General features: G+C 39.0%; 1 protein-coding gene across 5 annotated transcripts in view; it reads right to left on the reverse strand.

Moving 5' to 3' along the window:
• ccser2a (coiled-coil serine-rich protein 2a) overlaps positions 1-14,351 on the reverse strand; it is a 72,313-nt gene that overhangs the window by 23,035 nt on the left and 34,927 nt on the right. For all 5 annotated transcript variants that reach the window (XM_012864028.3, XM_021317200.2, XM_036126818.1 and 2 more), the window contains 5 exons: positions 10,645-10,753; positions 10,222-10,402; positions 7,891-7,956; positions 7,646-7,771; positions 1,957-2,100 (listed from right to left, as the gene is read on the reverse strand). In XM_012864028.3, the coding sequence (XP_012719482.2) occupies positions 1,957-2,100; positions 7,646-7,771; positions 7,891-7,956; positions 10,222-10,402; positions 10,645-10,753 (626 nt within the window). The remainder of the gene's footprint in view (positions 1-1,956; positions 2,101-7,645; positions 7,772-7,890; positions 7,957-10,221; positions 10,403-10,644; positions 10,754-14,351) is intronic.

Consider the following 14,351-nt stretch of genomic DNA (forward strand, 5'->3'; position numbering starts at 1 on the left):
GGCCCACAGCCTCAACGATCTTCCACCATACTTGAACTGTGAGCATGAGGTGCTTTGCTGCATTTTCATGCTTTGTTTCACACCAAACCCAGCTGGTGATTTTGCAGCTAAAATGGTCAATCTCTATTTAAAGTCCCAGCAGGATTCAGCAATCTTGCAAGTTTACACTTGATATGTATGGACAGAAATGGCTTTTCCCTGCATTCTTCCCAAACAACCGGACACTCTGCCCTGCAGTTCTCCAACAGTGAAGTCATTAGATATTTTTCTTTGGCCAAATTTGGAGGAGCCTTTACATTTCTACACCGTTTGTCGCCTCTCTGTGACGTAATCAACCCACAAATGTGGCCTTTGAATGATGCAGACCCTGAATTTAGACATTTGATTGTGATCAATTTAAAAAAGGAACGTTACATTTCTAAGGGTTACCAGTAAGTTTGCCTCAGGTGATTTTGTTCAAATCAATAAGTCCCTAGTGTCAATTGAATCAATCTGCTCACATGGAAGTGGGGATATTTTTAGTCCTTTAGTTTGAGATTAGGCTAGAATGATGAAAATTAATTTATTTTAGGTCTTTATTCATCTTTACAATGGGTGCCAACAACTTTGGCTCTGTGAATAAAGTGCAAAGGCAGAAGAGGAAATTAGCTTCTGGTCTTTCGCCTTATCTTTTTAGAATGGCATTCAACGATAAGATGCAATAGCATAAAAAACAAAACAAACGTGTATTAAAAAGTAACAAGAAAAAAATCTGTTACTTAAATTATATAAACATTTGTTCATTTGGAGGAAGAATGCTGAAGCCAAGCTTACTTGTATGTTTATGCAATGCAGAAAGCCTCTACAGATCATTGATTCCCCCTTTTTTATTCAGTATTCTCCTTTCTTTTTGCTTGTCACAACGTAACAAAGGTTAGTAGAGAGCATTTCAGAGAAACGGTGAGCTTTGACAAAGAAAACATTGAATGCATTTTGTGTTTTTTACCGCGTTATCATGTGCCAGGTACAACAGGTCAGACACAGATGCTCTCACTACAGAGATAAAGCCCATCAAGCGCCGAGTCTGCTTTGATAGTTGCCATGGAAACTATTAAACCATAAGCTACCATTGCAATCAAGACTGCTCTGAAATGTAGATAGTAGTCTTGCTTGTATTTGTGGCATAAATCAAAATAATATAGATTTTACCACTTTGGATAATAATTATAATAGTGTGTTGCAATAAAACAGACAAATGGGGTGATCTAACCTTTTTAAATGAATTTTTTTAAATCATAAAATAAAACAAAACAAAAAACCGCATTGTTTTGTGTGTTTGTGTGTCTTTCGCCCTTTTAGCTGGGAGCAGATCAATTAGTGCACTGTTTGCTAAGCATGCTGCCTGTGGCACTCCTGCTGTTAAATCAATATCTGGCTGGAACCCTGCGTGCCACTGAAGCATGATACTGCAAACAGAAAGCACGTACATAAACATTTTCTATCATACTCTCCCATTCTCTTCATCGCTTTTCTGCTTTCTTTCTTCATCACTCCAACATTAACACTACGATCCAAGTTAAATTGGGTCTGGATAGTTTTACAGTAGGAGACACTGTGACTCTGACAGTCTAATAAACAGCATAAAGACAGGGGGTGGGGGGGCAGTGATTTACCCCCTTGGGGGGCCGTTCCAGTGGAGAGGCACTCAACTGATTAACTCGCTGCAAAGTTGCAGTCAGTCACCAGTCTGAGCCCATTGTAAATTTGAGGGGAGATGACTGGACCAACTATGAGCTTTTATACATCATATGTGCTATTAATTCGATCCCTAAATTGATGCATCAGCATCGTCGAACACTCACTAAAAAAGGGTCTCGCTGTGGTTTTCTCCACACAAAGTGACTTGATTTTATTCTGCAACTCAAATTAGACTTTCCTAAAGAATAAATAATTACATTGAACATTGTTTGGACTTACAGGATGGCTCTGTGTTCTCCAGTTTGTCTGGGTAGCCTTGTCATGGTGCTGCATCCGTTTGTCCGTCCGTTTTTCATCCCGCTGTAGTGAAGAAGGATCCTCCTGGTGGCGGCACTGACATCTAACCTGTCGTCCCTCATGGGGCTAAAAGAGAGGGAGGGAAAGAAAATTGAGACGCACAAGACACTTTTATATGTAGTAAACCACCCGGATTCAGAACTATACATATAAGCTCAAACAAATGAATGCATGCCTGCTAATACTTTGATAAATGTCGTGTAGCAAGTTGCAGAGAAATCAAACGCTTTATAGCGATAAGTGAGGTCCTGGCATGACTCTGGCTGGATTCTTCATCACTCTTACTTTTAGAAATAGTAGAGTTAATTTAAATTAGTTGATTTCCTGGCACGGACCCGGCATTTAGAATAGAAGTAACATTTATGGTCCCTCGGTGGTTTTCAGGTTTAGCAGCAGCAAAGTGAAAGGCAAAATGAAGATGCAGATTCACACAGAAGTAAATATATAGAAATATAAACTAATAATTAGAAACTGTACAGTAAGGGCAAATACAGAATAAGAAAAACAAAAAAACAAAAAACAATGGATGGTTATTGAAGATATCATGCACAGATTCGAAGAAAACCGAGTAGGATCATTAAACAAAACGTTTGCAAAATGTGCAGGTAAAAACAAAAGCAGCTTTTCAGGCATTGTACACACATTTTGTTAGTGACTCTGATGCTGAGAATATTCCAAAAACCTTAATGTCGCCCTGCTTTCTTCATTCCAAAACCAGTTTTCATTTGTGTTTAGGATCATTGTCCTGCTGCAACACTGTTGTGTCCAATTTTCATCCTTTTAGCGGCTGATTTTAGGTAAAGCTGAAAAATTGGGAAGTTAATTATTGTTCCACCCAGTTTGTGCAACACACTATTAGTATTATTGGTAGGGAAACAGACACTCTGAAAGATGCTACCACCGCCACGCTTGACCACTGGTGCACTGTTGTTAGGTTTAAAAACCACACAAAGAATCCAACAAACATTCTTACTGAAACTAATTCTCACTGGAACAAATACCATCATGTTTGTTGCATCATACCATGCAATCATTTCAAAAGGCCTTCAGCTTGTACATAAAGGTGCAAATTTGGTTGCAGATGTCAGTCATGTTTGAAGGTGTTGATTTTGTGTTTCACTTTCTTGGTTGACACTATATTATATTTCATATAAAGCTCCCTTCACAGTGGACAGGGAAACTGGTGTTCAATTTTAAGATCAGCTCTAGCCTTAGTGGTTTATGGGTTGTTTCTCATAATTTAAGCTAATTTTCTTTCTTTCTTTCTTTCTTTCTTTCTTTCTTTCTTTCTTTCTTTCTTTCTTTCTTTCTTTCTTTCTTTCTTTCATTTCGTAACGTTTGCGTCAGATGATTTAAGGTTTGCCACATTTAAGGTTTTCCGGCAGCACAATGATATCAAACACAAATTCATCTTGGAAGGCATCCTAAATGAAGTGTCTAAAGGCCTGACTTTAATCCCATTGGAAATGTATGAACACTGTTTTGAAAGGCAGGTTGATGCCAGGAAACCAATCAGTTTAAATGAAACAATTCTGACAAGAAGAGCGTTCAAATATCCGTCCAGAATTATGACAAGATCATGGCCAAAAAAAAGGTGTCTGCTTTCTCTACAACTTTAAGGACATTTATCAAATATCGGTGGGGGTATATGACAACATTTGAGCCTGTATGTATCATCCTGAGCCTGTGTGGATTAGATTAAGCTACATTAAATTCAAACTTGTGCACTTAATTATTGTTTTTTTTTTTTAATTCATTGAAATTATACGTTGGATATTCACTGAATCGTGGACAGAAAAACTGTTACAAAACATCAGAATTTAAAGGCTAAAATGTAATGCAGATGATGCATGTACGTAAGGTTCTGACAGACACTGTAAATAGTAAGCAGACAATGAATTGTTGAAATAGGCTGAAGAAAACGTTCTGGGTTTGTCGATCATTAAGTAAATATCTTGGTGAAAGAGGAACCATGACTGGCAGAGGAACGTTGCCTTAAACACATAAAGTCAAGGTGAATGTGAGCCATTATTAAAGATATTCATCCCCTTTGTTTGGTCTGTAATAGCTTTTTAAATAACAAATAATAAGCTGTTTGTGTCCCACAATACAACAATTCAATCTAGGATCAGTTTAAAGTCATTGAAATTTATCAGCGACTCCTCATTCCCTCTGCATGAACTTTGTAAACTCCAGTCATCAGATAAACGGTGCCATCACACCGAGAGCAGACTGCTACACAGCTTTCTGCATCACAATGTTAAAATCATAAACTACTGCTAAGATTATGCATGTTACATTATTCTGCTTATTAAATACATTTATCTGTCCTGTCCTATTTTTTCTGTTTATATTTTGCTTTATTATACCTTTACGCACTGGAATTTATGGTCGACTCCAGTATTTTACTGGACCCTATTCGTTATGCAATGAAATGAAAATACATCGATTTATTTAGATTCATCTGTTGTATCTTGTATCAGACTACATGTGGAGCGATGAAGAGATATTTCAGACTTCAGATACAGCATCGACTTGATGTAGAAGAAAGCCAGGAGTCAGTACATTATCTAAGCTTTGATTAGAAATTAAGGACGTGATTGGAAATTTAACCAGAGCCATCTCAGTTTCACAGAAAAATGATCACATTATAACTTAGCGGTAATGTCTTAAAGAGCCGGGGAACAACTGGCTGAACCTGAGGCAGCTTGCGGTCAAGTCGGACTTTAATAACAATTTTCAGTCTCTAATAGCTCTGCTTTTCTCTCCCATTTTTCAATCTCAGCCTTCCCAACTCTCACACACACACACACACACACACACACACACACACACACACACACACACACACACACACACACTTTGATCCGAAAAAGACATTTTGCTGCGACACACACCTCCATTTGTTTGCTTTCTCCATTATGTTGCATTCAGTCAGCTGTTACCGACCTCAGCCTCCTAACAGCTTCTAACAACACACCAATTTCAGGAACAAACACCAAGACTTTGACTCGCTAATTCAAGTTGAACCAGCAGTCTTCATGGACTCAAAAACAGTCCTGCTGGAATTGCTAGTTTCTCTTTCGCCCAGCCTAGACATTAAACTCTATCGCCCTGCTGTTTGTTTCTTTTTTTTTTTCTCTCTCTCCTCGCTGTTGTTCTTGAATCCGTCCTTAAATCTAAAGAAATCTGAGCAGGAAAACACACACCGTCTTCTGATTTTCTCTCAGCTTGGATTCCCGCACAAAGCCTCAGCACCGAGTCGGTGAAGTAGCTTTTCTTTTCTTTGCCTCGTTCCCCTGAAACGTTCACGCTTACAACCTCTACACTCATTAAAGCCAGCTAGAGAACTAAAAACATGACCATTTCTTTTCTTTGATTGTTGGGAGTTAAGGGTGTAACAATATTGTGCAGACTGAAGAGCTGTGGGTGGGTGTTCATCCTAATTGGCTCGACAGCATGTCACCCGATAAGCTGGTGGATAGGTCCTGCTTTGACATTTTGGTATTTCTCAGTATGGCAGTGATTTGAATAATGTCAGCCATATGATGATTTTTTTTTTTAGCTAACAACAAAACACTAATGAAGGTTAGAGTGGAAATGGAGCCAGTTAAAATCAGACAGAAGAGATGTTGTTTGTAGGTATGAGCGACAGTGTATGTAGGGGTGCCGCAAAATAGCCATAAATTTAATTCCCACACACAAAGAGCAGCGACGCTGTCGGTCTACTCTACCCATTAGGCAGCTAAGCAGCAGCCCTGTCATACTGGATGATGTAATAATAGTGTTGGCTTTAAAACTTTCTTTTTGTACAATCAAAACAGCATAAACTGTGATGGCTAAGGCTATTTATTTGACACTGGTTCTCCAGGAAACACCAACATAAAGCAGGTGAAAAACTGAAAGAGAAACAAATTGCTTGCTGCACATGAAAGCAAGATTAAAAAAAAGAATATGACAAAAAAACAAACAAACATATAGGCCTACTTACTGTCTACATATTCTGTTAGGGTTAGGGTTAGGATTTGCAAAGTATGTTGGTTTTGAAATTTTGTTTTTTTCTCATTTGGGTAATATACAAATCTTATTCAGATAAAGATTATTTAGGATGGTTCTGAAATGTGGATTCTTATATTAAAAGACAATCACTTATACTGTATGTCTTTACATTGCTGCTGTTAGGAACATAATTCATAGTGACATATTTTCATAACCTCCTATGAAATCACAAGCAGTGGATGACATTTTCCATTAACTATTAATGTGTCATTGAGATGAATTATTGTAAAATTGATGGTTTCATGTCCTCTTTGAAACAACAAATTTCAATGGATTCACCGTTCACGTTGCGAACCAACACAAACTCCAGCAGAATAAAGCACATAGTAAGGAAACACGACAAATGGTTTTCAACTTTCTTTACAAACATAAGTCTGAAAAGTGGACAGGAATTTTTTTTCCAACCACTTTCCTCTAACACCTTGAAATAAATCAAGTGCAGCCATTCACTTTCAAAAATGGCAATTTGTAAACAGAGTCCATCTGTGTGTGATTTAAGAACATTACCGAACAAATAGCGCCATGAAGACCAAAAAAGAAAAAGAAAAAAAACACCGGATAGGTCAGAGATAAATCTGTGGAGAAGTTTAAAGCAGGGTCAGGTTATAAATCAATATCCTAAGCTTTGAACATCTCACAAAGCACTCCTCCAGCCACCATCCAAAAGATGAAGAGAGCATTGAACAGCTGCAAACCTTCCAAAACACGGCCATTCAGCTAAACTGACAGGGCAGGCAGGGGCGAGCGATAATCAGAGAAGCAGCCAATAGGTCTATCGTAACTCTAAAGAGACGCAGGGGTCCACAGCCCAGGTGGGAAGATATATGTTGACAGAACATTAGTAACTCTGCACTCTACAAATCTCGCCTGCATAAAAGAGTAGCGACAAGAAAGTCATTGTTGAAAAGAAAAATATAAGTAGTCCTGTTTGCAGTCTGCTACCTGCGAATAAGTGAACATCTAGCAAGTAAACACAGCACTTCACGACCCACATGCAAAACGCCACAGGTGGCAGAAAACTAGCGCTGTACTCCACCCTGAGTACAATGGCGGACAGTCCGAATAGATCCCAGTCTTTAAACAAATATTTCTCTCATTTCTACTGTGATCATCTTTATTACATGTCAAAAACTCCAGATCGTCCACAATTTTTGCTTGGTGGCCATTAAAAACCTCTAAACTTTGTACCCATGGAGGTATTCACATCTTACCTACTGAAAAAACAAAACAAAAACAGAAGCCGTTTTATTTTCTGTTAACTTTCATTTGGATCCATACACTTTTGGACATTATTCCGACCTATAAAAAAAAGGCAGGAAAACAGTGTTTCTCTTTGAGGTCTAATGAGTCCATTGTACGTATAATAATCAGCTGGCACGCTGAATTTATATGTTGGATTATCGTCGTTGTCCAGAAGAAATTTATCTTGAAGGAAAACACTGGCTGCCAACAGCATGTGGCGCAACGTCAGAGTACATCATAAGATCATGATAAAACACTCAACATAAAACACACAGACAACCTGGTGTCACTCCTTCTCATTCCAGCTCACCATTTGTTCCCGCTGCTGATGATGTCGTTGTAGCTGTTGGCACTGCACAGTGAGCAGAGCTATGGTCTTGTCTCTACTTCTCAGCTCCTCCCTGAGCACCTGCACTTCCTTAACCAGGGCCTCAATCTGAAAGCACACACACATACAATAAACTATATGACTAGGAGAAATTACATCATTATATATTTGATGCATACACCTTATTTTGCTGCACTACACTGTGTAATCCCAGAAAAGTTTCTCACCTGTGGCGCAGCGGCATTGTCTTCCGTCTGCTCGCAAACATCTGCTGGAGACCCTGTTTCCTCAAGCTTGAAACAGAAAAAAAACACGCACACACAGAGGGGGGGTGCAAACAAACAGATGCAGGGAACAAAGTGAGTTGAATCAATTGCCTCAGGCGTGCCTCAAAAGCAATATTTCACAACCGTGAAAGTATCTCACTCTTTAGCGCGGATTCTCCACTGACCCTGAACTGCCAGCCACCGGTGCCACATACCAGAGGCACAGTATGGGACCGAATATTCAATATATTTATTTTATTAAATCCAAAAACTGTCCTCACTTCAGCGAGCTTACATAAGAGCTGTGTGGTTTGAACAACAAGCCCAGGCTTCTTTTTTTGTTCAAAGGTTTGCACTCCAAAAAAAACATTCTTAGCTTGTTGTCAAAATTAAAAATAGCTTGTCAAAGATTTAAGACCAAATGCCAGTTATATCTATACAAAGTCAAAATGTAACGCTTGAAATGACATATTTTATGCCCCTAGGAGACAAAAAAATGAATCCAGTTTTTTTTTTTTTTTTATACTTCTGTCAATCAGCCGAGAGAAACTTTGCTTCAACAGCACGTTAAACCAGATGCTCATTAAAGTTACACTGGAATCATGCTGCTGAATCGTGCAAAAGTTAGAAGGCCTCTGAATTGCAGCGCAATGTGCCAAAGATAAATTTAGATTCGGCAAGATGGGGTTTGTTGCCGGTGTATGCCTTCAGCTCAAAGTAGGATCAAAAGAAAAAGAAGTAAAAAAAAAAAAAAAATCAGGAAGACAGTTTTTTTTCATAGGCTAAGAAAATATTATTCACCCTGAGGCGAGTCAATCGAAGGGTTTGACTTACTGCAGAGAAAAAACTGAAAGTGAAATTCTTTAAAACAAATGCAAACATCAATGTTTGTGGAGGAACGTGCCGATTCTGTTTGGTTGGGGCACCGTGCGTTAGCACTAGCAAGTCAACAACAACGCTCTTCATTGTAGAACGTGTTCCTAAGGAACACAGGTTGAAAGTTAGACATTTTTCAGTACGTAGGATGTTAAAAAAAAATGAAGCAAAACGAGGCCAAGATGAGGCTACTTAGAAGAAGTTAGTTCTATATGTTGAGACATGTCTGCAGTCAATTCAGGCTACAAGAGAGCAAGAGAGAGCAAGAGAGAGCAAGACTTGTCATGGAACATGTTGGGTTTGGAAATGTTGGCATCCATTCCCAAAAAAAATCTCAGTGTTAACGTAATGGTATAGAAAAATTTATTTAATAAGATTTAATAAGACTGAACACGCTAATCGTTAAAATAAGATGCTGAAGAAAGCATAAAATGCTAATTCTAATGCTAATATTTTAATAATGTCCGCTTCTCTTTCACACACATGGCTCAACTTTACCCCTGCTTCTAATAATTATGACGGGTAACAGCAGGAAGGCAAAAAAAATAAAATAAAATTATACTTAGCACAAAACGTAAGGAGATTTTGTTTCAGTTGATTCTTTTTGGGGCAGTGGGATGGTGTGGAGCGGCATGTCCCTTACTAGAAATACAAGGCTTGACCCCATTAAAGGAAATTTCAATGCAGAGAGATAACATGATAACATCCTCTCAAGATGCCATTGCTCGCCCCTTTAGAGCAGTTTTTTTTTTTTTTATCAGAAACTAACTCCAGAATTTGCAAGTGGAAAGGACCTCTATCCCAACAAACACTTGAGGGATCAGCTTGGGTGTTTCGTTCATACTAGTGACCAAACACACCAGATTGGCAGACTTGGGCAGATATCAGTTTAGAAATGCCATGCCATCCCCAGCAGTGTGTGACCAAGCTAGTGACCAATCTGGGAAAAGTTCCTAGCTGTAGGACTTGTGTACAGTTCATCCATGCACCACTGAAGCCCCTGGTGTCAAATAACTCCAAACAAGAGTAAATAGCAGAATAATCTGCATTCACGGGAAGAATGTTGCACGTCTTTCATTGGTGCAACCCACATGCCCAACCTAAAGATGCATTTTACTTCCAAATTTGGCACAATTAAAAGGGGAAATAACTGGCTTTCCAACTGCAATATTTTCTGCCAAGAAGCATTTTTACTACCTTGAAAAACTGACCAAACATAAAATGTATTACTTTTTGTGCTGTGTTTATTTTAATGCTTTTCCATATGTTTTATTTGGCTTTTAAAAACAAATCTGAATCGGACAAAATTAAAACGATAAACTTTGTTTTTACAGAGTTAGTGATTACGTAAACAGATATTCCAGCACGCTAAATAGGCAGATATGTTTCGTGGTGGTCTGCAAATGTGGGTCGAACCTGCAGTAGCGTCTTGAGCCCCAGCAGCTGATTCCTCAGCACGCTGCAGTCCTGTGTCATGTGTTCGAGAGTGAGCTCATCCAGCATTGGTCTGAAGCCTGGCTGCTTGCCTTCAGACTGGACGGGCCGAGATGGAAACCTTGGCGTCTTGTGACAATCGTAATTATTAAAGAAATGAAGCCTGAAAAAAAAAAATCCACGAGTCAAAATGAAATTGGTCACAACATTAGTTTCTGTGTATATATATACACAGAAACTATATATATATATATATATATATATATATATATATATATATATATATATATATATATATATAGATAGATAGATATATAGATAGATAGATAGATAGATAGATAGATAGATAGTTTTTTTTATAACTTCCATTTCATTGTTCACTTCTTTGTTGGAAGCCTGACCCACCTGCTGTCATGGAAGAAGTGATCTGGACCACTCCAGCGATGCTGTTTGCGTCGCTGAGCCTGCCGGCCACCTCTGTCTGGCCGCTCCATGAGAGACATGTTGTCAAAGTCTGTAAGGAAAGAGTTTAGAGCAAGGGTGAGACAGAAACAACATGATACATATATACCAAAGAGACAAGAAGGGGGAATAAAGCATGACGCAGTTATAAAGCAAAAAAGCTAAATGCAAATAGGAGATTGCGCTTCTTCTTGCTCTTCTTTGGAAAAACAAAATCCCAAGACTTGGCAAGACTTACAGTATACAGCTGTGTCCTTAAACTATTAAAGCAGCCAAACCGACAGCTGAGAAAACATGGGAAATCAATTTGACCTTTGCCTTTTTATGTGTGAGACACTCATATAAGCAGGAAAGCAGATAAAGTGTGCAATCTTCATTCAAATGAGTTCAGGAGCCGCGCTTAACTTACTTTACCCAGAGCGTCGCCGCATAGCAGAGGAGCAGACAGCCGGTCTGACATGCAGCCGCTACATTCCTAGGAACCAACGAGCCTCCGCTGGCTCTTTTTCAGCTCAGATATATTCCATCAGAAGAGAAATACAAACTGAATACAAAAAGTCCACAAAACGTAGATAAAGTCGGGAGCAGAGTAGAGAAAATCGACACCCTTGTCTAGTTAGTTGATGATTTGTTAAAAGGCTGGGGGAAAAGTGAGGCCGGCTCCCGGGCTGTCTGACCCCGTCTTTGTTGACACCCTTGTTTTTCTGGGAACTCCCTGGGAGCCGGAGCTGGAGGAGGAGAGAGAGTGGGCTGTGGTGGTGCTGGTGAGAGCAGGGGAGGTGACTGGTTTCTCTCCAAGCAAGGAAGTTGCCAGCTGGGAGAGGAAAGCTGCGGCCATTCTCCCTCCGAGCGGCCTGACAGCTTGATGAGAACGTAACACAAGCCCTCCTCTCCTTTTCTTTCTACTCCTTTTCCTGTTTTGTGTAAGTGTCCCTTCCCTTTGCCACGTCTCATCTCTGCCCTGGTAACTGGATTTAACTGAACTCCTCGGTGTGTGTTGCAGCTACTTTGCCTCTCGTGACACGAACTCTCCCTGTGACACAGAGAGCTATAAATATGGCTGCTACCCGAAAAGGAGTAGGAAGAGATGACGCTCCAATTGACATTCCTGCAGAGGGAACATTCCCTTCCCTCTCACCGTGTCCCGTGCTCAGAAACAAGGAAACGACTGTTTATGTGCACCATAAAGGAGCTAGCAGTTTTATTAGATATATTCCACATGTCTAAAAGTTATACTAACTAAAAGTTAGTTTAACCCAAATTATGCAATTCTTTAGTCACCACTAAGAATCTAACTTGCTTAGTTTAATTTGTAAGGAAGGTGAAGTAGACTGCTGATGGAACTAGAAGAAAAATATAGCCAATACAATACACTCATCATGGTAAAAAAAAAAATGATTCAGGTATATGGTATATTGTATGCAGTGTAAAGGATTTGTTCATGTGCCTTTAATATTTTAATATTTTGTCACATAACAAAACCAAACCTAACAGACTTTCTGAATAGCACATGATTTTGAAATGGGGGAAAAAATAATAGCTTTTCTAAGTTATTCAACGGCATCATGCGTTTGTATTCATCGATCCTGAGTCACTGATGTGTAGAACCACCTGGAAGTCTCCCTGTCCCTCTTCAACAAAGTTCATTTAATAGTTCCCCTCTCAGCGGACCTCAGCACTGCATCTCTGCATTCGGATAAACCCTAGATCTCTTTGCTACTTCTCTCACTGGTTATCCCACCGCCTAACCCAGGGGTGTTCAATGTGCGGCCCGGGGACCATTTGCAGCCCCTGCACTGGTTTTGTGCGGCCCCTGATCGAATTTCAAGAATCACACAAATTTCGCCCTCTATCTTCCTCTGTATCTGGTGGATGAAGATGGAGACATTTTTTATTGTTAATTAGTTCCAAATTACTCCCAATATAATAAAATATATTATATATATTTCCAATATATTACAATATATTAGATCAGGCCACATGTACCAGTGATTTTTGCTTTTATTGCTGAGATTTGTTTTTAATCGAGTCAAAAGAATTTGCCAACTTGATGCCTTTATTTTATGAAGCAAATGTGCAGGAAAACTTTAGATCTACAATTATTTACATATGCCATTACTACGAAAAAAAAAAAAAAAAGTTTTTTTTAATTCAATTAAAATACCGAATGCTTAGTTTTTCGTTAAGCAGTTAAAAAACACCTAGTTAAACATAAAACAGTTTTCTTTTTAATTACAAATACTTATGGCACACATGACATAAGTTTTGGACACAACTGCCTGTGCTGTCAGTTTACGTGAATGGACATGTCTTGGTAGGCTTGTGCTGTTCTCTGTAGTTATATTTTTATAAATAGTAAGATGTTTTAGCTTTATTGATGTAGTTCTATTTTTGTGTTTTTGTGGCACTAGCAGCCTTTGTTTCAAGAGGACCAACAGGCTTGAGAGAAAGGGAAGTGACATGTGACAAAGGTTCACAGGCCGGGAGTCGAACCTGGGACAGGCGGGTCAAGGACAGAGACCTCCATACATGGGTTGTTCGCACCATCCCTGCGCTACCACCACGCCCACCTCGCCTAACCGTGTTTGAAACTTGGTCAGGGATGTCTCTCGGTCTTCATCATGCAGTTTGTTTACTACTGTTCTCTAACAAGCCTCTAAGGTTGGGTATGTGCTGAAATGAGGTTGCACACATATGGCTTCTATTAGTTCTATTGAAAGTAAAAACAAACCCCACCTTTTACGTTTTTATTTTAAATAACCTGTATCTTTTCCTTCCACTTCACAAACTATGGGCTAACGTGAGCTGATCTAGCAGATACAATACCAACAAAACACATTGAAATTTGTGGTTGCAATGTGAGAAGATGTGGAAAAGTTCATGGGTATAGGAAAAAAAGGGAAGCCAAATTGGAAATGTTAATGATAAAATTAGTAAGCCCCAGCAAACACATATGTAGAAAAATATGTTAAACCCCTGGAATCAATCTTTTTTTTTTTTCCATGAATCAAATCATTCTGGACATGAAGACCATAGCAAATAAAGGAGTTTGACTTCGGTTGGGATTTAGCACATCTTTAAAACAGCTTTTAGAAAAGCTGGACATTACCGACATCATAAAAACAGGCTTTAACACACAAAGCTCTAACATAAGACCAAGTAATTATTCCCAGAGTTTTTCTAATAAGCAGCCATCGGTGTCCTGATGCCCCTTTACACGCTCACATGAACACACAACAGCATATAGACATACTCTGTATATTGAATTTCATGCTGCCTAAAGGGAGCCTTGTTTGTACAAACTAAGCCTGCCAGGTTCATTCACAGTGAGCTAGTGCATCAAACCCATTAGCAACGAATCGCCTGGCTTCAAGACTGACAAGGGAAAATTCATTTCCCAGAATTCATTATATTTCATGACAGGAAAAGGTCAATCCTTGACCCTTCTTTTTACTCCACCAAACAACATAATGCAACACAACCTGAAAGGGGCAAAATGATGTCAGCATTGTTATTATAGAGTAATACTATGACCTGATTACCTTTAACACCCACAAAGAAGCCATTTATTCACTCTTAATGAGATTGCTGTCTACTTGTTTGTATTTGAAAAGTGAAAATAGGAAAACTTATGAAACTTTGACAGATAT

Source organism: Fundulus heteroclitus, chromosome 22 (assembly GCF_011125445.2).
Source record: "Fundulus heteroclitus isolate FHET01 chromosome 22, MU-UCD_Fhet_4.1, whole genome shotgun sequence".
Classification (NCBI taxonomy): Eukaryota; Metazoa; Chordata; class Actinopteri; order Cyprinodontiformes; family Fundulidae; genus Fundulus; species Fundulus heteroclitus.